The 24,954-nt window shown below is 51.4% G+C and overlaps 2 protein-coding genes across 2 annotated transcripts; both read left to right on the top strand.

Annotated features, from left to right (window-relative positions):
• The first annotated feature begins 4,400 nt into the window (after positions 1–4,400).
• On the top strand, positions 4,401–8,827 carry CDSN (corneodesmosin). Its single transcript, XM_005896051.3, has 2 exons — positions 4,401–4,495; positions 6,562–8,827. The coding sequence occupies exons 1-2, from the start codon at positions 4,411–4,413 to the stop codon at positions 8,154–8,156; spliced, it is 1,680 nt and encodes a 559-aa protein (XP_005896113.2). The 5' UTR covers positions 4,401–4,410; the 3' UTR covers positions 8,157–8,827.
• Positions 8,828–12,205: 3,378 nt separating this feature from the next.
• Positions 12,206–13,332, top strand: C23H6orf15 (chromosome 23 C6orf15 homolog). Its single transcript, XM_005896054.2, has 2 exons — positions 12,206–12,272; positions 12,512–13,332. Exons 1-2 carry the CDS (start codon positions 12,206–12,208, stop codon positions 13,330–13,332), a joined length of 888 nt encoding a protein of 295 aa, XP_005896116.2.
• Positions 13,333–24,954: the final 11,622 nt, after the last annotated feature.

The following is a 24,954-nucleotide window of genomic DNA, read 5'->3' as shown; positions in this document are numbered from 1 at the left end:
ATGGGAGAGAAGAGAGGCTCAAGGGGACCAGTCACTCACAAGGAATGAGGGCGGGACAGACAGGCCCACGAGAGAGCACGGCTGAGTGGCTCTGTGTCAGAGCCAAGTTCAAGTCCTCCACAGGTGCTGACCAGGCCAGAGGAGGAAACAGCAGGGGAGGAACATGGTTTTGGAGCAAAGGAGGGGAGAGCCCATAGGTACTGGAGCCCAGAGTGGCCCCGCTGGCCTCTTCACCTCTCCCCACATGGAATAACCTCCTCCTTCAGGCTTTTTCTCTTCCTATCTAAAACAATATATATATTTATTTATTTGATCTTTGTTGCAGCACTCAAGCTTCTTAGTTGTGGCATGCAGGATTTAGTTCCCTGACCAGGGATCGAACCCGGGCCTCCTGCATCAGGAGCACAGAGTCTTAGCCAAAAGGCCACCAGGAAAGTCCCCTATTTTTTTTTTTCCTCACTCTTTTTCCCTACTCAAGCGTAAGCCTTAGCTCTACTGGGGACCGCTGCATGGAACACTCATTCTAGGACTGCTGGCCTGACTTTCAGGCCCATGGGTGAAATGCAGAGAAGAAAAGGTTGAGTGGGAGGGACTTCCTCACTCAGGATTTAACTTCTGAGACTTTGATGGCAGAGGAATTTGCACATATTCTTACAGGGATTAAGGATCGGCTGAAGCCTGTCAATGGACCACTGCCATTAATTTATGGCACAGGATCAGTTGCATGAAGAAATGAGACCTGTGTGGACTGCGTCTGAGTCCTTTCCAAACTCTTTTGCTTATTATCAGCTGGTTTGGGCAAATAATTTAAACTCAGTTTTGTCATCTGTGAAATGGGGGAGAAAAAACACTCATCCACGGGGCTGTTGTAAGGATTAAACAGAGCAGGTGTTGGCTCTGTGGGACCATGTCTGGCCCACAGTCTGCAATCAGGAAACCGTGGTTCTCTACTCCAAACCTCCTCTCCCCAGGCTGTTTCCACTCAGACCCCTCAGTTCCCACGCCCTCCTCTAACCTGGTTATGGTCACCGCCCTGCAGGTCCATGCAGTCCATTCCTCCAGCCTGCTATTCTGTGTCTATGCTTCCCACACCAACTCAAGCCAGTGCACCTTCTAAATATTCTTTCAGCGCCACCAGGGCCCTGAGTCTGAGCCGCCTGCTCCCTCTCTTCTCCTCATTCCTCAAGGGCCAGGGAAAGTCCTGCCGCCTCCTCGAAGCCAAGTGCCTGCCCCCTTTCTCCAGGCCAGCCTTCCTCCTAGGCTGTGAGTTTGCAGCTGGATGGCAGCTCCTCAAGGGCAAGGACGGGTCATCATCCCCCACCTGTGTTGCAGTTTAGGACGGTGGACACTGAACCCAAGCCCCATGCAGAACACGACAGCACAGGGGAGCCCGGGGAGGCTTGGAGTGGATGCAGCCTGCTTTCTTCAGATACAGGGCAGGGACCCTACGGGCGGCACGTGCTTTAAGCTTGACCTTGTCTGGTGGGCAGTTGTCCCCTGCCTCACACACTCTCTCACTCACTCCTTCCACTGGGCAGGGCACTTGCTGGCAGGTGAGGGGTAGACTCAGCGGCTGGAGAACACAGCGGGCCCACCTATGCCACATGGGCCTCGTCTCACCAGTCAGTGTCCTGAGGTGGCCCTGGCTTGGGCACTCCCTCAGTCAGTGCCCTTCCCTGCCCTCCTGGCTGCCATCAGCTTCAGATTTTTGCTGCCTGAGCTGAGAGAGGGGTTAATGGGGAGACCCGGGGATGCAGCAAAGTAAACCACGTCGGGGCTGATTTCAGTAAGAAAGGGCTCAGAGGGCCCATGTGGCAGGTGGTGGAGGGATGGGGCAGACGTGGGTGCGCGATGGGGTGGGAGCGTGGATAGGAGGACAGCAGTCGGGAGGAGGAATGTGGCCACACCACTGTGTCGTGTGGGTGGCTGGAGATCTGGCGAGAGGCCCAGAGAGACAGTGCCTCCTCCAGCCCTAGCCCCGCCAAGGTCAGGAGGCACGGGAGGGAAAAACAGGACAAACACCACCACCTCTGTTTGCACTAGGACAGAATAACCCACAGAGCCCGCTGTTCCTCCTCTTCTCGCCACCCACGAGGCTCCTCTTCCCTCGGCCGCTCCCCTCTCTGCTCCCAGGGCCCCCTCCCTCCTTGCCCGCTGGAACTGGAGCCAGTGGGGCCTGAGAGTCTAGGAAGGAGCAGCATTTTCAACAGCACCCCTGTGTGCAATGTCTGCTGCCCTGTAGGAGGGGAAGGGGGCAGAGAGGAGACTTCTAGGGGTCAGCTGGACTGGAGAGAACCTGGGGCTGTGGGTGAGCCCAGCCTAGTTGCCTTCCCCCGGTGGAGGACACAGGCATTGTTTAAAATACTCCCATTTTGCAGATGGGCACACTGAAGTTCAGAGAGTTTGGGTGAGTTGCCCAAAGCTGGGAGGTTAGCTGGGACTTGAATCCAGGTCATCCTGATTCTGAAACCAGTGTTTTTTTTTTTTTTCCCTCCCCACTGCATCAACCCTCTTCAGGGACTGCTGTCTCGCTAGCCCCACAGCCCATTTCCCTTCCACTCTCATTTTGGGTACTGGCGGACACTCAAGGGCTAGATTCAACCGACTGTAGCTACTAGGCACATGTAGCTATTTACATTTAAATTAAGATTAAAAATTCAGGGCCACTCTGGCAGCTTAGTGGTAAGGAACCACCTGCCAATGCAGAAGACGCAGGTTCCATCCCTGGGTAGCAAAGATCCCACGTGCCGCAGAGTGACTAAGCCCTGTGCCACAACTACTGAGCCAGAGCTCTAGAGCCCGGGAGCCACAGCTACTGAGTCCACGTGCCGCAGCTACTGAAGCTTGCGTGCCTGGAGCCCGTGCTCCGCGACAAGAGAAACCACTGCAATGAGAAGCCCACGCACTGCAACTAGAGAAAGCCCGCACACAGCAGCAAAGACCCAGCGTAGCCAACAGTAAATCAATCTTTAAAAGATTCGATCCCTCCAATCGTAGTAGCCCCATTTCACATGCTCAGTGGCCGCAACTTGGCGAGTAGCTACCATTTCGGACAGCACAGAGTCAGAACAATTCCATGGTCGCAGAAGATTCTGTAGACAGTGCCGGGCTGGGTCGGGACCAGGGCAGGAGACAGAGAAAAGGACAGAGGAGCCCGGGGCTCCAGGGGAACAGCTGCCTCTGTGAGGAGACCGGGTAGTGTGGGACTGAGGGTCCAGGGGGGGGGCAGGGAGAGGGCTGGGTGGGCTTGGGATGGAGGCAGAGAACCTGACCGGACTCCCAGGTCCCTCCCTCCGATACTGATACTGTGGGCAATACCAGTGAGCAATTAATTGGCTGGGGTGGGGCCAGGGTTAAAAGCAGAGGGTGGGGAGTACAGGGGAGAGGGACCGCCCCCCTCTTAGCAGACCTTGGAGTTCTGCTCCTCCAGGCCTGCCCTTCATCCTCAGGGACTCGGGAGTCCGTGACCCTTCTTTGTCCTACCCAGGATCCTACCCAGGCCGAGCCAGCTGCTTCCTGTTCGCTCATTCAGGCCGGGCAGCCAGTTAATGGGCGGCAGGGCCACCACCTTCCCAATTAGTCTTATTAGCCTCTTGCTCACCCACTGGAGTCAGGGTCACCCCTAGAGGAGGGGCTGTGAGTGGCCTGTGAGTAACCGAGGCCCAGCTATGACAGGGGTCCCCAGCCCAGGCCGGTCCCCAGACTGAGGCCCTGGCGTCCAGCGCCCACATGCTGTCCCTGGAGCCCCCCAGAAGGGAGAGATCAGGGGGCTGGTTTTGGAGTACAGACTTCGAAGGCCCACTCACTGCTGGAACACAGAATAGGAGTGTGGCAGGCATGGGACCTGGGCTGTGACAGCAGGAGGTGGGGAGGGAGGAGGAGACTGGAAGCTGAGTGATGGGTCCCCAGGAAAGGGCCGGATCCAGGAGCTGTGGGTGGGATCCCAGGTGGGGCAGGGGCTGCAGCCGGTACCTGAGGGCAAGTTGAAATGCCCACATCTGTGCGTGGAGAGAGGACGGGGTGTCAGACACGCCAATACTGGGGAAGGCAGGAGAGTGAGGGAGCCAGGTGACTGGGCCCCGTGGTGAGAGTGGCTGCCCCAGAGTGGGCGGCTGCTGGGGCAGAGCGCCTTGGTTCCAGGTTAGGCAACGAGGAGCCGGAGCCGGCCGGCCAGCTGGCCCCTCGGCCACGGCACACTCCACACACTGCAGCCGGCCCTGCTGCTGAGTAGGCAGATGCTCAAACTGATTGCTTCAGCTCCTCCCGGCCACACCAACTTCCCCCAGGCACTTACCCCTCCGCCCCTCCTGCCCTCCCCACAGTGACTCCTGTCCTGAGAATGTCCTGCCCTGGCATAAAGGCCCCGGGTGTCCAGGAGCTGCTGTCAGTCAGGAGGCCACGCGGTCCAAGATGGGCTCTTCACGAGCATCCCAGATAGGGTGTGTGGGAGGGCGAGGGGTGCTGGCTTTGCTGCTGGCTGGTCTCCTCCTGCAAGGTAGGAGGTTGGGGCCCTGGGAGTGGGGAGAGTGGGGAGAGAAGGGAGATTCAGGCGCGCAGACAACCGGTCAGGGAAGGCTGGAGGGATGAGAGTCCAGGAGAGGACTCAGAGAGGGGAGATTTGGGGGAGGGCTGGGGCTCTGGAACCTGAGGCTTGAGTCTAGAGGCTGCTCCTCACTGCCTTGGCACCTCAGGCAAGCTACTTAAACTTTCTGAGCCTCCCTTTCCGAAAGTTAAAAAATGAGCTTAATGTTAACACCTCGCTCTAGTTTCTCTGAGTCTCTAATTAAGTAATGCATGTGACACTGCTGTGGAAATTCTAGACGGTTATATGTTGATGGATATTGTTGTAATTATATTATTATTGGGGTGCTAGAAGATGAAGATTGGATATTTAGTAGTCATAATTGCTACCATTCATAGAGGCCCTTTTATATGCCAGGCACTATTAGCACTATATTTATTTTTAATTTTTTAACCATGCTGCGAGGCCTGTGGGATTCTAATTCCCTGACCAGGGATCAAACCCGTGCCCCCTGCGTTGGGAGCACAGCAGTCTTAACCAGTGGACTGAGAGGGAAGTTGCATGTACTAGCACTTTAAGTACATTAGCTTTTTTAATCAGTAGAAGAACTGTGTGAGAGATTTGTTATTCCCACTCTGCAAAGGAGGACACAGAGGTTGGAGAGCTGAGGAAACTGGCTCAAGATTACAAATTAGAAGGCAGTTAAGCCGGGCTCCAAACCCCAGGCTGGGTGACTCTGGGGTCTCTGCTGGGTGACCACAGCTGTGTGGCATGGGGGAGCAGGGGAGGATAGTAGGGTGCTGGCTGATTGGTGCAGCAGGGTGGAGGGGGCTGCGGGCAGAGCCGGGGGTTGGTGTGAAGGTGGACGTGTTGAATTTCTTTTTTAGGAGAGAATGGGGACTGCACAAATTGTGGAGACCTGGTTTTTGGTGGGGGTTGAAGGGGGAGTAATAAATCATGGGGGTTGAGGGAGGAGTAAATAAATCATGAATAATGTTGTCTGTTTTTGTAAAGCAGTTTCTAATAGATGATCACATCCAGTGGTCACAGTAACGCTATGAGGAAGGCAGGGCCAATCTGGCCTCTCCAAATATATAAGCTGAAGCACATGGCTCTTGGGACTGGAGGGGGTCGAGGAGGGGAGCAGATGAAGGATGGGGGGAGGGTAAGCCGGGTGAGGAACAAAGGGTCAGTTCCGGAAAGACAGTCGGATGTGGGTCTGGGGGCAGGCAGGCCCGCGGTACTGATGGAGGTCAGAGGCCTGGGGAGGGTTTCATTCCGTGTCCCTGGGCTGGGCTCGGGTGCAGTGTCCTGTTGCTGCGTGGGTACCAGCAGATTCTGAAGCAACAGCGCATGGCCCCGTGTCTGGCCCCTGCCCAGGCTTGCTGGCATGGCATGCTGAGATGGGAAGCAGGGTTTCTCTCCTGCACCCGAGCCTGGCCTTTTGAGGGAAGCGGGTGACCGAACCATGGTCCCCGCGTGTCCTGCCCTTTACTGCAGTCCCTCTGTCTTTCTCCTGTTCCTCTTTCCCCGTTTCCCTGCTTCCTTTCCCTGTTTCCCTGCTTCCTTTCCCCTGTTTCCCCTGTTTCTCAGCGTCCCTTTGGCTATTTCCCCTCGTTTCTCAGTCCTCCGTCATCTGTCTTTCTTCTCCTTCTGTTTGGTCCCGAGATCTCTCCCACCTCTCAGAGCCTCACTCTCCCCCATTCTCTGTCTCTCTGGTGTTCTGTTTTTTAGACCTATTCGCTCCTGCCACTTCTTCATTCCCTCTCATCTTCCTCTGAGGCCTCCCGTTTTGGAGTCTCATATTCTTTTCCTCTGGTCGATCTCCAGCTTCCCTCCTGCCTCTTCTCCCGGAATAAGCTGCCATCTCATTTTCCTTCAGCTGTGAAAGCCACTTCTCTCTACCTTTTCCATCCCAGACTCTCTCCCTGGGCTCATCTTGGGAGAGATCAGAGTGTCAGATGCCTGAGGTGGGCCTGGGAGGGGAGGGAGAAAGCCCAGTCTCTCTGGCCCTTACTAACCACTGCTTTCCTCACCAGGGACCTTGGCCAAGAGCATCGGGACCTTCTTAGACCCCTGCAAGGACCCCACACGTATTACCTCCCCCAATGACCCCTGTCTCCTGGGGAAGGGGGGCTCCAGCAGCTCCAGTGGTGGTTCCAGTGGCAGCTCTGGTGGTGGTTCCAGTGGAAGCTCCAGTGGCTCCAGTGGCAGTTCCAGCAGTTCCAGTGGTGTTTCCAGTGGCTTGAGTGGTCACCCCAGTGGTGGTTCCAGTGGCAGCTCCAGTGGCTCCAGTGTTTCCAGTGGCCCCAGTGGTGGCCCCAGTGGCAGCTCCAGTGGCTCCAGTGGTGTTTCCAGTGGCTTGAGTGGTCGCCCCAGTGGTGGTTACAGTGGCAGCTCCAGCAGTGTCTCCGGCAGTGGCTCCACCGGATCCATTGTTGCCCCTGGTGGTTCTTCTGGATCTTCGTTATTTAAGCCAGGAACAGGGTATTCCCAGATAAGCTACTCCTCTGGATCAGGCTCTACTCTACAAGGTGCATCGAGCTCCCTCCCGTCAGGAAGCATCAGCTCCCCGTCAGGAGGAGGCTTGAGCTCTTCTGGTTCCCAAACCTCCTGGTTGTCCAGCAGTGGGGGCCAGAAGGTCAGCTCCAAGCTGCGGCCCTGTGGTCCCGACATCCCTGACTCTCCCTGCAGCGGGGGACCCATCGTCTCACACTCTGGCTCCTACATCTCCAGCTCCCACTCTGTGTCTGGGGGTCAGAGGCCAGTAGTGGTGGTGGTGGAGCAGCATGGCTCTGGTGGCCCTGGTGGCCCCGGAGTGGGTCAAAGGGTCCCCTGCCTCAATGGAGGCCCTCCAGGAAAGCCCTGCCCCCCCATCACCTCTGTGGACCAATATGGCAGCTACGAGGTGGTGGGCGGCTCCTCCAACAGCTATCTGGTCCCAGGCATGACCTACAGTGGGGGCAAAATCTACCCGGTGGGCTACTTCACCAAAGAGGGCCCCATCAAAGGCTCTCCAGGGGTGCCCTCCTTTGCTGCTGGGCCCCCCATCTCTGAGGGCAAGTACTTCTCTGGCAACCCCATCATCCCCAGCCACAGCTCTTCTAGCTCCAATATCTACCAATCCGGAGCTTCCTCGACTGTGGTGTTCCAGCCAGTGGGCTCTGGTGGGGTCCAGCCCTGTGTGGTCGGCTCCTCGGGCTCTAAGGGGCCCTGCTCCCTCTCCAGCTCTGGAGTCTCCAGCAGTTCCAGCATTTCCAGCAGTTCTAGTTCATCTTTCCATCCCTGTGGTGGTGTTTCTCAGGGGCCCTGCTCCCCACCAGGCACTGGCTCCCTCAGCGGCAGCTCTAGCTCCCTATCTGGTGGCAAAATCATCCTTCAGCCCTGTGGCAGCAAGTCCAGCGCTCCTGGTCACCCTTGTATTTCTGTTTCCTCCTCGACACTGAGTGGGGGTCCAAATGGCTCTCCCCAACCTGACCCCTCAGCTGGTGCCAAGCCCTGTGGTCCCGGCAACTCTGGAAAGACCCCTTGTCGCTCCATCCGGGACATCCTAGCCCAGGTGAAGCCTCTGGGGCCCCAGCTAGCTGACCCTGAAGTTTTCCTACCCCAGGGAGATCTACCTAACAGTTCTTAAAGCAGATTTTGCCTCCAGGCGTGTGCAGGCACACACACACACACACACACACACATTCCATCTCTCAAGTGGGAGAAGTTCAGGGGTAGTCCAGGCATGGGGTAGCTCAATTTCCCTCCTCCTTCCCAAAAGAGCTGCCCCTACTTCCCCCATCACCCCAGAGTGGTGGACTCTCCCTTATCACCTCTTCTTTTTTCACCTCCCCAAACTGTAGGCTCCAAATCCCTTTCCTCATTCTCTCTCCTTCTACTGCAGGGCCCCACCCCCTGCCAGATTCCCATTCCCAGAATTTCCTCTGCCATTTCTTTGAGATGGTATAGTCTACTGGCTACCCCTACCCATTCAGATTCTTAACTGGGATCCCCCCGAAATCTCCTAGAGTAACTGTGATGCCTGGACAAGTCATCCCCTCCCACCCTCATCCCAGCTTTGCCAAATAAAGCACAAACCAAACGATTATTTGAAAACAATGACCATTTTTCACTGATCTCATTCCACCATCTGGTCAACCAGCGAGATATGCTACTGGGTTCTCACACTCCCAGTTCCACTCCCGCCCTCCATTATAGAGCTCACCACGCCCTTTGTGAGTTCCCAAACACTCCTCCTTGTCTCTCAGACTCCATCTCAGTCCAGCACTCAGATGCTTCGCACCCTGTGTTGGGGAGATACCAGGCTCTCTGCAGAGACTGGGACAGCCTCCCTGCTCTCACTGGGTCCAGCACAGATGTTTCAATAAACTGTGAGAACTAGATTAGACTCTTCGCCTTCTTGGTGTCCAGGGTTTCCTCTTAGGACCTGGGTGATGCTCTCCTCTGCCTCTAAAGGTCCTGTGTCCCCCACTTTCATTTGTAAATTGGCCCTGGTGTTTCTTACATCTTACATCTCCTCCCACAAAGGAGGAAAACAATAAATATTTATTGAACCGAAAGCAGGAGGTCAAGCAACCTTGGTCTCCCAGCTCTTTCCTCCCACGTCTCTTCTCTCACACTCCCCAGGAAATCCATTCTCTCCACTGCCCATTCACCCGGGGGTCCTCCCCTCTCCTTACGAAGAGCCCTAATGATTCCCTCCCCGCCCCACACCCGGCTCCTTCTCCTCTACCTTTAGTTGGCCTCATCTTTCAGACGCCATCCTCTCTGGGTGTCCTGAGCATCGATTTCCTGGGTTTCTGGGACACCTGGAGCCTTGGGAAGGCTGGAACACAACAGCCCAGACCAGATTCCTGGGGACTGAGTAGGAGCCCAGGCGGGTGCTGTTTTGGGAGCTGTGGGTGGAGAGAGTAAAAGACGGAGAGTGCGGCAGCACGCAGGGTGTGCAGCCCAGCACGGTGACTCACTGGCCTACGGTGACAGGCCCCAGCTGGGGTAGAACACGGCCAGCAGTGTCCTTTCCGCCTTCACTCTCTTGCTGCCTCTGCTGTGGGTCTACAGTGAGAGCTGGAGAGGTGAGAGGGAAGCGCTACAGTGGGAAGGAGAGGTGGCCTCCCCCAGAGAACACCAAGATTGTGGAGAATGTACCGAGGGCCACGTGACTATGTCCTGGAGACAGCAGGGGAGACGCCAAGGCCGAGGCAGCTCTCACACCCCAAGGAGGGACAGTGAACTGTGCTTATCCCTACAGGAAGGGCCTCAACCCGAAGCACAGGGCACCTCCCAGAGCCTCTGCTTGGCTGCAAAGGAACTGACCCCTGCCCTAGGAGCCACTTCATTCTCTCCTGTTGGGATGGTATTCAGTTCAGTTCAGTCGCTCAGTCATGTCCGACTCTTTGTGACCCCATGGATTGCAGCACACCAGGCCTCCCTGTCCATCACCAACTCCTGGAGTTTACTCAAACTCATGTCCATTGAGTTGGGGATGGTGTTAGCTGGCCCCAAATTTAGGACTGTTGTTGAGATTCCTGAACCAGCAGAAATATGTTATATTGATTAGAAATGACCTGGAGCAGTGAGTCAACCTGCAGGCTTGACTGAAGACAGAGGAGGGCTCCAGAATAGTCCTGTCTGTGTTAGCACTGTGGAGTTGCCCTTGGTTACTATTACCTGGACTGCAGCGGACGACAGGAGTCAAGACCCTTGACCACCACTGTGGGAGGGCTGCAGCCTCTGACCTGGACCTCTGGTTTCTGGTGTGATCCAGGTCAAAACGTTTTGTAAAACTGATGGATGTCACCCCAAAAGGCTACTGTCCTGTACCCACTGGCCAGATCTGCATCTTTTCTTTTTTTTTTTAATTTTTATTGGAGTATAGTTCCTAGTTTAAAAAAATTAAGCATTATTAATATTTACATTAGGCTATTCAGGATTGGGGCTTCCCTGGTGGCTCAGTGGTAAAGAATCCTTCTGAAAAGGCAGGAGCCTCAAGTTCAATGCCTGGAAGATCAGAAAGATACCCTGGAGAAGGAAGTGGCAACCCACTCCAGTATTCTTCTCTGGAGAATTCCGTGGACAGAGGAGCCTGATGGGCTACAGTCCATGGGGTCACAGAGTCAGACACTATTTAGTGGCTAAACAACAACAAATAGTTGACTTACAATGCTGTCCACCGACCAGATCTGGAAAGAAGTTCTTCCAGGAGTCAGCCAGCAGGGCCTGGGGATGAGGATGAAATGGTAAAGTCTAGCAGTTAATATTTTGGAGAAGGCAATGGCACCCCACTCCAGTACTCTTGCCTGGAAAATCCCATGGACAGAGGAGCCTGGTGGGCTGTAGTCGATGGGGTCGAGAAATGGTAAAGTCTAGCAGCTAATATTTAGACTTCCTGCAACAAGGGAAGCCTAGTCTGGGTGTGTCCTGGAAGCAAGCAATAGAGTAACAAAGGCATTTAGACACTTTTTATTGTAAAAATATCAAGCAGCTTTAAGAGTAGACAAAATAGTTAATGAACCCCTGTATTCTCATCACTCAGCCTTAACAATGATCAACTCCTGGTTACTTGACAAGAGCATATCAATGCCCTCCTCCTGCTTAGCGGGAAATATCTGTTCTCTTGCTGTCTCTTTCTCACTGTATCTCTTGTATTCTGTGGACATATTTGACCATCTGAGGTAGGCAGAATGGTGCCCTCCCCATCATCTAAGATGTCCATGTCCTGATGCCTGAAAACTAGAGTATGTGAGGTTACATAGCAAAGGGAAATTGTTTGCAGGTGGAATTAAGGTTGTTAGTCAGATGACCTTAAAATAGGAAGATTATCTGGGATTACTTGGGTGGGCCCGATGTAATCATAAGGATTTTTAAAGAGGGAAGAAGAGGAGGTCAGACTGACGCAGTATGAGACGATCCTGCTACTCCTGGCTTTGAACATGGAGGAAGTGGACCACGAGCCAAGGAGCCCGGGTGGCCTCTAGGAGCTGGAAGATGCAGGGAAATGGATTCTCCCCTGGGGGCCTCCAGAAAGGCTCTACCTGGACTTCTGATCTTCACAATTGTAAGATAGTAAATTTGTGTTGTAAGACATTCAGTTTGTGGTTACTTGTTATAGTAGCCGTAGGAAGCCAATATACCACCATCTTTTAAGGATGGGAACCAGGTCTATTTCCCAAGACACAGGGTCTTATCTAGGAGCAGCCCCTCAGATGGGGGCCACTTCTGTACCGCAGAAGCTCCTGCAGTTCGAGGTCACGATGATGGAGCTTTGGGGATACATGAGAAAGTGCTGGAAGGCATAATCTGGATCCCAAACAGAAAGAGAATCAAGTGTTTCTATTGCTAAGAAGTGAAGAGATGGAGACCCCAAGGGTGAAGGTCCTCATGTGCTTGGCATAGGGAACCAGGAAGAGTAGGGCTGGCAACCAGCGATGAGCCGCAAGCCAGAACACCTGGATTCGGAAGGGGTGGGGAGCTTGAGGAAAAGAGCAGGGTGGGAACACCTAGCTTCCCTGGGTCATTCAAGTGGCACCTGTTGCCACAGAATGAATTAGAAATGAGGGTGGAATGTGGGGATTTATTGTCTCCATAACCACTGGCTCAGCCTGTTTTTGGTGTCCCCCACCCCACTGACAGGATAAAGGGCTGGATGTCTAGGGGCTGAGGGAGACGCAGAGCAAGATGCAGGGCTGCGTGGTGGGGAAGCGGGCTCCCCTAGGGCTGCTCCTGGTCTGTCTTCATCTCCCAGGTAGAGAGGCTGTGCCACTTCTTGGACAGGAGCAGACTGGGGGGCCTCAGGGGAGCTGGGATTGAGGGAAGGGGTAAAGGTGGGAGGCTGTACACTTGGGTCCCTGAGGAGGTAAGAGCTGGCTCAGGGAAAGTGAAGGGACTTGAAACAAAGGGGCTCAGGGAATCAGGGAGGGGAGGGCATTGGGACCAAACATCTGGTCCACTGGCTGCCTCCTCTTCCCCTTCCCCCTCCCCCAGGCCTCCTTGCCCGGAGCATCGGTGTGATGGAGGAGAAAGTTCCTCGAGACTTGGGGATCAGCTTGCCTCTGCTGGGACCATCTCCCTTGACTGGCCCCTCCAATGCCGAGCATCCTCAGCCCAAACCAGCCCCTGGGCCTAATGATTTGGCCAGGGCTGCTCTGAAGCCCAATCCTTCTCCACCGCATGGCTCTCAACCTGTAGGAGGTCCTGGAGTGCAGGGGTGGCCCCGCTCTGGGGGGCTGCTCTCCATGGACTCCTGGCCCTCGGAAGACCCTTGGCCGATGCTGGCAGCTGCGGTCGAGGACCACGTCGGGGAAGTGCTGCCTGGAGAACTGTCTTACCTTTCTAGGGTGGCTGCCCTCCCCGTGGGCAGCAGGCCTTGGCCTGCAGGGCCCTCTGCACACCCCGGAGACCCCTCACCTGAGTCCTCACTCTTCCACCGGGACTCTGAGTCTAGACGGCCATTCCGTCCTAATGTGCTGGGCTCCCTGGGAGACATCCTTGCCCGATCCCCACTCTGGGCTCTCATCAACAGAATAAGACGGCCACTTCTGCCTGGTCACCCCTGGGGGACCCTGAATCCCAGTACATCCTGGGGAGGTGGAGGTCCTGGCAGTGGATGGGGAACAAGGCCCATGCCATACCCTGTGGGAATCTGGGGTAACACTCATCAATACCCAAGTACCAGCTGGGGGAATATTCCTCTATACCCGGGTATTAATCAGTTTCCTCCCAGAATTCTCCGTCCTCCTGGCTCCTCTTGGAACATCCCAGCTGGCTTCCCCAGTCCTCAAAACCCTGGGTCACAGTGGAGTTAGGAGGGTGACAGGGCGGGGAAAACCCCAGTTAGAAGTCAGAGGAGGAAGTCCGGCTCCCTCCCCTTGTGGCATGAGCTAAATCAAGACCCTATCAGTTGTTTTCTAGCATCATCCCCACTGTCACTGCCTCCCTGCTCTCCCTGCGCTGATCTCCAATAAAACACAGCACTTACTGAATCCACTCCTTCTCGGTGTCTTTGTTTCTGGGTGAAAACTGGAGTTTTGTCCATCCCCATTTTCTAGTCATCTCCATGTCCCCCCAGGGTCCTCCTGATGCTCTCTTCCCATCCCCATCCTTTGCAAGAGATCAAAGCCCAGGTGTCTGAGGGTAGGGCCTCCTGGTCTCACCTGGGCCAGGTGGGAGAGCTGGCTCCACTGTCCTGGACTCTGAAAGGGGGAGGAAGGGCAGCAGGACTAACTGGGATGGCACCTGTGGCAGGAGGGAAGGATGAGGTCCAAGTGGGGAGTGAATGCCCTTTCATTCAGAGACACAGAGGGTCAGAGAAAGTCATTTAGTCTGCATTTGTCTTTCTTCCCAGAAAGTCACGGTTCTTGGAAGTGAAGGAGGCACTGATCTCCTCCCTTACATGCATCACTTGGTACATTGTGCCCCAAAGAATCACGGGCTTAGGGCATTTGCCGATCAAAGGGCAGACCTCTATAGAAGAAGAAAGAAAGGGAGAAGGGACAGGAACAGAGAAACATGGAGCCAACAATCCCGCCTGTGGCTGCGTTTGATGCTTTTATCCCCACGTGATGACATGGCTTCTTCTTTTGGTCACACTGCCCTCCCTCTGGTTTTCCCAGGAGCTCTGCATCCTTGTACAGGAGTTGGAGTGCGGTGATGAAGGCTCACTCTAAGAAAGTGCAGAAGGAAGTTAACAGAAGTTGGTGGGGGTGATGAGATTTCTAGAAGCTGCAATCCCTGGTGTCCACCCATGTCTTCCCATCACTAACCACACGACCCTCTATCACGTCAACCTCTTCCCTCAATCTTTTCCCCACCCTGGACTCTCAGTTTCTCCCAGTGCTGGGGCAGGCGATTCTGGTTCTGATTTAAGCACCTGTCATTTCCACAAGCCCAAGTTCATTCTCTCGGGCTTGGTCTCATTTCTCTCTGTCCCTCCCTCTGGCTGCCTCCTTCTAAGCCACTTCTATTTGCACTTTTCTTTATTTTTTTGGTTACACCATGGCTTGACTGACCTTAGTTCCCCAATAAGAGATTGATTCCACACCCCTTGCATTGGAAGCACAGAGTCTTAACCACTGGACTGTTAGGGATTTTTAAACTCTGTGTCAGCACTCCCCTCCTCTGTTCCCACAAGCTCGGCCAGAAAGGGGCTTTGTTTGGTTCACCGAGGAACTGCCAGCACCATGGACAGCGTCTGGACCAAGGTCAGCGCTCAGCAAACACTGAGTCAACAGTCTCTCCGACTCCTGTTTTTTCTCTTCTTCCACTTTATTCCTGAGCCACAAGCCTGCAGGCAGACTCCTAGATGCTACCCGTCCAGTAGCATCTGGAGACTGCTACCGTGCCCTTCCCAGAGCCTCACTGACATCTCCCCAACAAAGCCCTTCTCAGTCTGGAATGCCCTGTACATTCCATTCTTTAACCTTCATTAACAACTCTGAGGAAGGTGTTGTAAGCAAGATAAAGCAACTGAGGCTCAGAGAGATTAAGCAATTTACACAAGGTGACACAGCTAGCATGTGACAGAGTCAGTGACTCAAACCAAATATTTCTTACTATCTGTCCAGGGAGTGTTCAGGTATAATATGCAATTAACAAAAACCCATCTAATTTTTATTGAGTACCTGCTATGTGCCAGACTCCGGATGAGATGCTTTCACAATACCCTCCAGCTAATCCCCAAAACAATTCCACTGGTTTGGCACTGCTGGCCCATTATACAGGTGGAGATACTGACGCCCAGATAGGGAAGTGAGCCAAGGCTGACAGGGTAACATAGAGCCGAGGAAGTGGACTTTGTCCACTACTCGGTGCTGATGGAGGGTCCTGGGTAGCTGTGGTCAGCTTTGTTGGACTGGTCTTTGCTTTAAGTTTGTTGCTATTTAAAATAGTGGGATTGGCCAGCAATCTGTGATATAATAAATGTCCTGAGGTTTGCAGTGAGAGCTGCTGCTCATGTACTGATTTGTATGCTTCTTGTTGTTGCTCAGTTGTTGAATCGTGTCTGGCTCTTTGCGACCCTGTGGACTGCAGCACCCCAGGTTTCCCTGTCCTTCCCCATTTCCCAGAGTTTGCTCAAACTCAAGTCCATTGAGTCGGTGAGGCCATTCAACCATCTCATCCTCTGTCATCCCCTTCTCCTCCTGCCTTCAATCTTTCCCAGCATCAGGGTCTTTTCCAATGAATCAGTTCTTTGCGTCAGGTAGCCAAAGTATTGAAGTTTCAGCTTCAGCATCAGTCCTTCCAGTGAATATTCAGGGTTGATTTCCTTTAGGATTGACTGGTTTGATCTCCTTATAGTCCAAGGGACTCTCAAGAGTCTTCTCCAGCATCACAGTTCAAAAGCATCAATTCTTGGCACTCAGTCTTCTTTATGGTCCAACTCTTATACACATACATGCCTACTAGAAAAACCATAGCTTTGACTATATGGATTTTTGTCAGGAAAGTGATGTCTCTGCTTTTTAATATGCTGTCTAGGTTTGTCAGAGCTTTACTTCCCTGAATTACAAGGCAGAGTCTTAACCACTGGACCACCAGGCAAGTTCCATTATGCTTCTATTAGTGGTTAACTGGTGGAAGTGGTGCCTGGAGTAAAGTCATTTCTTCTGCCCCAGGAGGGAAGGTCCCATAGTAGAGTGTGCTTGTCTGGAAGCTGGAAGATGAGGTTCCCCTTCCATGTGCCTGGACAGCTCTCTCAGCTGTGTCAGTTTAGCTGATCACTTGCCTCTGCAGACCTTGGTTTGCTCATCTGTAAAATGGGATGAAAGCAGATGTCCAATCTACTTCACAAGGTTGTTATGAAGTTTAAGATAATAATAAAGTATATTAGAGACTGGAAAATGGAGCATTTGTGAAGATTAGAATGCAGGAGGTCCTGCTGGCATCACAGAGAAGGCAGTGTCTATAGTTGACATCACAATTGATTGTTGGGTGTGGTGTGATGCTTCCCCCTGGGAATTACACCCAAGAGAATTATCCCAAGATCAAGAAAGGAGAGTTGGCTTCTACTTGAACTAGTTCATTCCTTGAACTGTTCTCTTAGATGTTTTTCACTTATGCACTTTCTGGTGGTCGTAATAATGGCATTGATTTATCACATATATACCATGAACAAAACCTGTTACAGGGTCATCTTACTTCTCACAACAATTCTAGGATGCACTTACTCTGATTATTTATATTTTACAGGAGAAGAAACTGAGGCTCAGGAAGGTTAGGTAATTTACCAAAGGTCACAGCCAGTGACGGGGAAACTTAGGTATGGTACCATTTGGAAATAGCAAGCAAAGGCGGGCAAACTGCACAGAGCAGGTGAAAGCGGGATTCTCCAGCTCCCATGGCTTAATCACCACCTGGAATCCTTCCTTCGACAAGTTCATCTTCACCCACTTTCATGTCATCTGAAGACCAGCAGCCAGGCTAGTAGTTTTCTCTCTCCCTCAAGACCAAATGTCTCCTGTGTTCCTCTCATTCCACTGGAAAGATGTCCCATATTGCTTACTTATACCTCTTTATTTCTTTCTTCCTACCTCCCTTCCTTCCTTTCCATTTTTTGGGTACTTCCAGGATCTTAGTTCCCCGACCAGGGATTGAATCTGCGCCCTTGGCAGTGAAAGTGCTGAGTCCTAAGCACTGGACCCCCTGGGAACTCCCTCTACCCCTTTCTAGGTTGGCTTTCCCCTTTTGCTGTCAGGAAACTGGTGAACACATCCAGAAGACACTCTTATGAACCCAGATTGTCACACCTGACAGTGAGCACACCAGCCCTCGGGAAGACTGGCCACATGCCAGGGTTTCTAGTTCTGTCCACTCACAGAATATCCTGGTCAAGGAGGTCTGTACAGGGACTTCCCCGGTGGTCCAGTGGCTAAGACTCCGGGCTCCCAATCCAGAGGGCCGGGGTTTGATCCCTTGTCGGGATCTAGATACCACGTGCCACAACTAAGAGTTTGTATGCTGCTAAAGATCCTGCAGGCCACAGCCAAGATTGCAGATCCAGTGTGCTGCAACTAAGACAAGTTTCAGCCAAATAAATAAATATTAAAAAACCCACAACTCACTCTAACCTCTAGGAAAAAAAAAAGGATTTCTCTGAGTGGAGATGGGACTGATGGAGAGTAAATATGAATGAGCCAAGGGGGAGATTTTGAAAATGGAGAAGCTTCAGTCATATGAAAAATGGATGCAGAAAAGGGCTTCAGATTTGTGGGCTGCTGACTCCAGCTGGACAAGTCACCTGGAGAGGAAATGACTCCTCAGATGCCTCCTCAGGGCCTGGCACAGTACACGTTTCATGCACAGGGAGGTGCTTTTGTTTAATTATTAAATTTGTTTTCTGTTTGTGCCCTTCTTTCTCACAGGGGGATCCTCATGGCCTCTGGCCTGGGTGGTTCCGGCCATCTCCTGATCAGCCTCTTACACACAGGCCTTGTCTCCTCCAGCTCATCCTAAGTCAGCTGGAGCTGGGGAGGGCAGAGAACCAGGAGGTATGGTTTAAAAGGTATAGGCTTTCAGACTTACAAGATGAAAAGAGTTACGTGATGGATGGTGATGATGGCTCCATAACAATGCAAATGTTTTTAATATTACTGAACTGTACACTTAAAATGGTTAAGATGGTGTATTTTATGTTATGTGTATTTTATAATAGTAAAACTTTGAAAAAGTCAGCTCTAGTCAGGCCACTCCCCTGTTCAAGTATCAGCCAGCTGCAGAGCCCAGAACCTGCACCGAAGGTCATCACCATGTAGCCAACTGCCCCTCTGACTTCCTCTGTTCCTCACCCTCATTCCTGGCCCTGCTCTCTGCCAGGGCAGACACTACTAGAGAAACCCAGAGAGGCTTTAGAACTGATGAATGCATGTAAGCAAGCCAACACCTAGCTCCCTGCCCTGCACACCCACCCAGAGCCCAGCCTTCAAGCCCCTGGCCATTCTGTACCCTTACTCCTGTCATCCACCCCTCTTCTCAGTGAAAATGTGGAAAGAAAAAAAAAAAAAAAGAGAGACATACAGCTAGATCTCTTTCAAGTAGTATATTCATGGAGAAAGTTCTGTCAGGATGTTATTCAGCGGTTACTCCCTGCTAGTGGAAGCTAGTAACCACAGGCACTGTTTGAACTTTTTCAAGGAGCAAATACATACAACACTAGTTTTACAATGAAAACAAACAAACCAAACCAACAAACAGGCCAACCCATCTGTAAATGACTCCTGGTTCAAGAAGTCTTTCCTGACCCCTCACTGAACTCTCCTGCCTTTTGCCTTTTTTGTGACATTGAATCATCTATGGTTATGACTGCTGTAACTAATGGGCCAGGTATTAAACTCTCCAAACCTCAGCTTCCTAATCTGTATAAGGGGGATAGTCAGTTCCCATGTGATAGAATTGTTGAGATGACTCAAACAAATAACTGCTTGTTAAATGCTGACCCTATCTGCCAGAATAAGAACTTAATAAATCTTTGGTTGCTTTTACTATTTTTTTAAAAAAATTGATTTATTTACTTTTATTTTTTGGCTGTGCTGGGTCTTTGTTGCTGCGCGTAGGCTTTCTAAATTTGCAGCGAGCATGGACTACTTTTCATTGCAGCGCTCAGGCTTCTCATTGCGGTGACTCTTGTTACGGAGCGCAGGCTCAGCAGCTGTGGCTCATGGGCTTAGCTGCTCCACAGCATGTGGGATCCAACCAGAACAGAGATTAAACCTGTGTCCCCTGCATTGGCAGATGGATTCTTAACCACTGGACCACCGGGGAAGTCCTGCTCTTACTATTATTATAATTTATTCTAATTCCAAACAACCTTCCAATGTAGGCATTATCAACATTATAAATGATGAAAATAAGGCTCAGAGAGGTCTGGTAACTCAGAGAGGCCTAAACTCACACAGCTAATAAAGGGCTTCCTTTACTAGTTAGATGGAAGTTCATCACCCATGAGTGAAAGTTGTAGCGAATTTGCACAATACATGAGGGACACCATCTGGGGAAGGAATTGTAGAGGTGCTAAGGAAGTTTAGGAATAACTAAATCCAAACAAAGAAAACATGCCTGGCTGGAGACTATAACTCAGGAAGAAAAAATTGATTTCAGGGTACTGGACTCTATTTGAAGAAAAAAATGTGGCTGCAGAAAAGGGTGAACTTCACGGGATCCAGGAAAGGGAGACCCAGGGGATATGAATTGTGAGTTGTTTAATTGCTCCCTGTAGGGAGACAGGCTTGTTCTGGCCATGAGCATTCTTTCTGTTGTAACCTACTGTTAACCACACCAAATGGCTGTGATGTCAAGTGTATAATAGCACTGAACTAATTCATGCTCTACGTATCAAAAGATGGGTGGAGAGAACTTCTTATGTCAGTTTGATAAAGAGTTCATGATTACACTAGAATCCCTTGATGGGTTAAGCTGGACCTACAGCAGAGGCACATGGATTGCATTATTCTGAGAGACTCTACCTAAACATGGTACCACCAGCCATCACAGGGACACTGGAAGAAATAAATAAATCCTGTGAAACTTGTATTCATGATAAAGATGTGGCCGGGATTTTGTTCACTTTATCCCACCATTTCTATGGGGACCTCCTTATCCCAGGAAAAGGAATAGCTCTGCATCTCCTGAGAAACTCTGGTCTCTTTTTAGTTTACAGACGTTGAGTGCCAGGTAATGGCTGTGTTTCCCTCTTTGAACTGGCTGCTAGAGAGCTCAGTTACAAATCTGTAGTTTTCCTTCCAGCATGATGTTTATATTAACCTTACTCTTGGTTTTATCTCATTTTTCTAACTCTTCATTTCCCTGGTTGTAATTTTTATTGTTTAAGCTATTTTAGATTATGTTTGTTTTAACAAGGCCCTCCTCCAGGGGAAATCTTCCTGACCCAGGGATTGAACCTTCGTCTCCTGCAGCTCCTACATTGCAGGCAGATTCTTTACTGTTGAGCTACTGGGGAAGCCCTGTTTAAAACCAGGCTGGTATAAGTGAATACCATGGTTATTCCAGGACTGGGATCTACTGTAACCTGCATGAAATGTTTCCAAAGAACCCACCTCTCTTGACTCTGATTTCTTGGTCACCAAATAATATTCTGATTGGGTGGAGAGAACTTCTTATGTCAGTTTGATGAAGAATTCATAATACACTAGAATGTCTTGATGGGTTAAGCTGGACCAACAGCAGAGGCACATGGATTGCATCATCTTTCCCCTTCTAGGAATCTTCCTACTAGGAGGTCGGCATGCTGGATAGTGGGCAAAAGTATTCCATCTCAGGAGTTACCTGGTTTCTAAACTAGAGATTCAGCAATATCTTGGGTGTGTCCCAGTTTCTCTTTGGGTGTGGGGATTGTTCTAGAGCTCAGAAGGGAGATTCCTGGGCAAAATCACAGTACAACCAGTTCTCTTACTTCATTTTATATGAGGTAAACCCCTCTGTGATGCTTTCCAGGGGAAGACAGAGGAAGGAACCAGCATTAAGGATTGACGGAAAGTACTAGGCAGCTTACTGTGTGAACACATTCATTTTGGTACTAGTAGCTGCTGACCTGGGGCAGGTTAGAGCAGCTAAGGCTTCATTTATAAAATGGAGATAATAAAGTCGCCTCCCAATTTGCAGCTTCCCAGGTGGCGCTAGTGGAAAAGAATCCGTCTGCCAATTGCAGGAGACGCAGGTTAGATCCCTGAATTGGGAAGATCCCCTGGAGGAGGAAATCACTACTGACTCCAGTATCCTTGCCCGGGAAAATCCCATGGATAGAGGAGCCTGGTGGGCTACTGTCCATGGGGTTGCAAAGAGTCGGACACGACTGAGCACGTGAGCACCCAACTTGTATAGATGAAATAAGACGACTCGTGTAAATCACTCAGCATAGCTGCTACAACTATTGCCATTTCTATCGCTGCCAAAACTACAACCATCAGTGATGCTCACTACAATTCTACCAGGTAGGTTGAGTGAAGCGCAAGTCGCTCAGCCGTGTTGGACTCTTTGCGACCCCATGGACTATACAGTCCATGGAATTCTCTAGCCAAAATACCGGAGTGGGTAGCTTTTCCCTTCGCCAGGATATCTTCCCAACCCAGGATCGAACCCAGGTCTGCCTCATTGCAGCCGGATTCTTACCAGGTAGGTTAAGATGACTCATATTTTGAAGGCCGGACGGGAGTAATGCGCGTTCCTGTCACTCCGCAGGCTGCCACTAGAGGGCAGGGTGAGGTAGGGCGTGCGGGAAGGAGCAAGGCTTATGGTTAGCTCTGTAAGCAGGAACAAGCGGCAACAATGGGGAATAGAAGCAAATAATCAGCTCTTATTGAATAAGTGTGAGCCCCAGGGTTTTAAAAGTACTAGCCAGGGCTCTGTCTCTTTCTCCCCGTCCCTCTGCTCCTGAAGTCTGTCTGTCCGTCTCAAGGTCTCAGGTGGTCTTGGCTTCTTTTCGGATGACTCAGCTCATAGTGACACTTAAATCCACCCCCTCTCATTCATTCTTCTCTGCATACTCTCTGGGACCTAAGGACTTGGTCTCTTTTACCCTCAGATTTCTTTCGCTCCAATAAATAAATGAGAGACAGGATACCGAATCCCCACTCTGGGGCAACTCTGGTTTCTCCTGTAGGCAGAGCGACAGCAAATAACATGCGGCATAGCGTCCTGCAGAGCCTTACATCCACAAACTCACTTGATTCCACCACCATAATTCTGGTGACGACCCCCGTAGAGCCTTGTCCCATCCTGCCTTCCACCCACACGCTCCAAGCCCCATGGGCAGTCCATACGCAGAAGCTTCTGATAATAGGGCGAGTGTGGGGAAGGCCTCATGCCCTTCCGGGTGCAAGATAGGCAACATCGAGATTTAAGGAGTTACTGCTAGTGTATTCTAAGCACAATTCTAAATGCACCAATAGTTGCTCTTTCAGTCCTGGATTCTACTGGTAAAAAATTCTGTGAATGCACGCAGTTTCACTGCTAAATGTCTCAGGCAACAGAAGGCATCACAGATTCTTCGGACCCACTGAGGAAGCCCCAGGCTGTCCATTTAGCAAGAGGACATTTCACGAGGGGACTCGGGCTCAAGTGGATTCTGGCCAGTTTGGTCCCCAGACTCCTAACACTGGAGCCCAGTAAGCATCCAGTACAGGAAGTTTGGTTCTGTGAGCAGCACAGGGAAAGGGCCTTTTTCTGTTTCCAGGAGGAACAGCTATTCTTTCGTGTGGCTTGTGAAGATCACACACAGCACAAAGGCCAGTGGGAGCTGAGAAGGAAGACGCTGGGCCTCACGAGGAAGCTAAACCCTTTTACCGTTAAACCAGGTACAAACTCCGGGGTGACTGGCTGTATTACTGGCTTATGTGCTAGTGCAGAAAAATAAAAGGCTCTATTCTCTAGACACAATTCTAGATGCAGTAACCGTTGCTCTTTCAGTCCCGAATTCTATTGGTAAAACTTTCTGTGAACACACACTATTTCACTTCTAAATGTTTCAGGCAACAGAAGCCTCTCTATCTGCAGAATCTAGAACCCTGAGTGTTGCTCTGAGATTTCACACACCCTTCAAAATCCCCTTCAGATTTCTGAATGTGAAGCAAACGTGATTGGACATGAAGTTGTACAAATAAAAATGTTCATGATAAATAAGGCTTTCCTTGAGGTTGGCTCTATTATTTGGGCAAATAAAAACTATGTTATTTCTAGAAAAATGAAACCAGATATATTCGTCAGCTTTGTGTCTACTGAAAGGCAGAAATCTGACTCAGGCTTGTCAAAGGGTGAGTCATTGTCTTACTGAACAAACTAAAGAAAAGCCAAGGAGCAAGTGAATCTCAGGTACAACTAGAACCAAGGGCTTGAATGCAACTAAGACTCCCCACCTCTTGTTTTCTCTTGTCTCCCACAGGGGAGCTGTATGACTCCTCCCTGGGAGAATGAAGGCTCTATCCTGCTTAAGTTAAGGCTACTAATGTCTACCACATTGATACAAAGTGGGAAAAGCTATTTTCCTAAACATAATCTTCATCATTCTCTACTTATTTCTTGGGATCCATATATTGGAACCTTTGGCAAATAGGCCCTAAGTTTTCCTACCAACAGTAAGACTCTATTCCTAATCTCTTGTTGCTTCAATTGCCTGGGAAACCAAGGAGGTATTAACCTTGAGTTGTACAGGTTCCATTTCTTTTAGTTTCTTCTTTCACTCTCAGCACCTGACTCTCTCCTTCGTCTACTACGCCCGCTGGCTCACTCTGCAAACCATCCTCTCAGCCTGCAGATCACCTGCTGTGCCTGGATGCAGGCTCTTGATGGCATCAGCGAGTCTGAGAAGCCACGACAATCCTGAGAGCCAAGGAACACTTTTCTGTAGGATTCCAAATCCACGAATTAGAGAGTAGAGGCTTTCCCCCTCTCTTCCAGGAGGTGGCGCCAGAGGACAGGTTTCGCCTTCACTCACTTGCGTTCCCTGCCTGTGAGAGTTGGCACTTTTCCCACCCCTGCACCTCAGTCCCCGGTCAAGGGTGTGGCCCCTCATTGCTTCTTGTGACTCCAGAGTCTTTGGTTCCTTGTTGAAGCCAGTGGCGCTGGCGTCGCTGCCTGGTAAACCAGGATAGTAGGTCCTTCGCTTGTGTCGGGGATCCTCTGACCCATAGAGGGAATGGGGGAATGCAGGCGGCTGTGATGGTGCAGGTACCTCTGCCATGTCCTGTGTTGTTAGGTTCTCCTCCGCTGCTGTGAGTTGGGGGTGGAGAGGCCGAAGTCATGGGCATCTCAGTGGCTGGTGGGTTGGGGCCCCAGGACCCACTTCTGTGGCTGCCTCTTTGCCTGGGGCTCTGGGCACCGCTGAGGCTGGAAGGCTGTATTCCCGGGTCACCTTGCTGTTACTGCTGGAGGTTCCGGGGCTTCAGGCTCCGTCGCCGCAGCTGGAGAACTGGATCGTGGGCTGCGCTCCTGCCCTTCCCTCGGTTCCGCCTCCTCCTCTGTGTCCCTGTCCACCCACCTTTACGCACACTGTGCGGGATTCTCCGCATCCTGGGGTGTTGCGCAGAGGCACCTCTGTTTTGTTGTGCGTGTTTACCGGTTGTGGATGGAAGGCGAGAGACAGAGGCAGCTTTTCGCTCCTCCTTCTCCTCAGGTTCCAGTTTTATGTCCAGAATCTGCTGATCCTGTTTAGCCAGAGGCCTGGCTCAGCTGGAGCCTATGGGGCTCTGGGGAGCCTCCCTGACCTGTGACCCCCAAAGTCCTAGGTCAACATCAAGGCCAGAAGTTAGATTTGGGTCCAGGACTGCAGGGCTTTTAATGTCAGGTTGGGAGGTAATCCTTACACTGGAGATATCTGGCTGCCTTTTCTTTTTATTGTACATCTTCCTGCTGCTGCTCAAGTGCTGGAACTTTTTCTCTCTAAGTGGAGGCGCTCAGACCTCAGTGGCCTCACCCTGCCCTCT

The sequence above is a fragment of the Bos mutus genome, chromosome 23, assembly GCF_027580195.1.
Source record: "Bos mutus isolate GX-2022 chromosome 23, NWIPB_WYAK_1.1, whole genome shotgun sequence".
Classification (NCBI taxonomy): domain Eukaryota; kingdom Metazoa; phylum Chordata; class Mammalia; order Artiodactyla; family Bovidae; genus Bos; species Bos mutus.
The sequence above is the reverse complement of the archived record's forward strand: the minus strand, read 5'-3'. Positions and strand labels throughout refer to the sequence as shown.

Bases quoted from the DNA above. Each gene is read 5' to 3' on its own strand.
- CDSN (XM_005896051.3), top strand. From the start codon at position 4,411: ATGGGCTCTTCACGAGCATCCCAGATAGGGTGTGTGGGAGGGCGAGGG. The intron at 4,496-6,561 runs GTAGGAGGTTGG...TTTCCTCACCAG, and splicing joins GGCTGGTCTCCTCCTGCAAG to GGACCTTGGCCAAGAGCATC.
- C23H6orf15 (XM_005896054.2), top strand. From the start codon at position 12,206: ATGCAGGGCTGCGTGGTGGGGAAGCGGGCTCCCCTAGGGCTGCTCCTG. The intron at 12,273-12,511 runs GTAGAGAGGCTG...CCCCTCCCCCAG, and splicing joins GGTCTGTCTTCATCTCCCAG to GCCTCCTTGCCCGGAGCATC.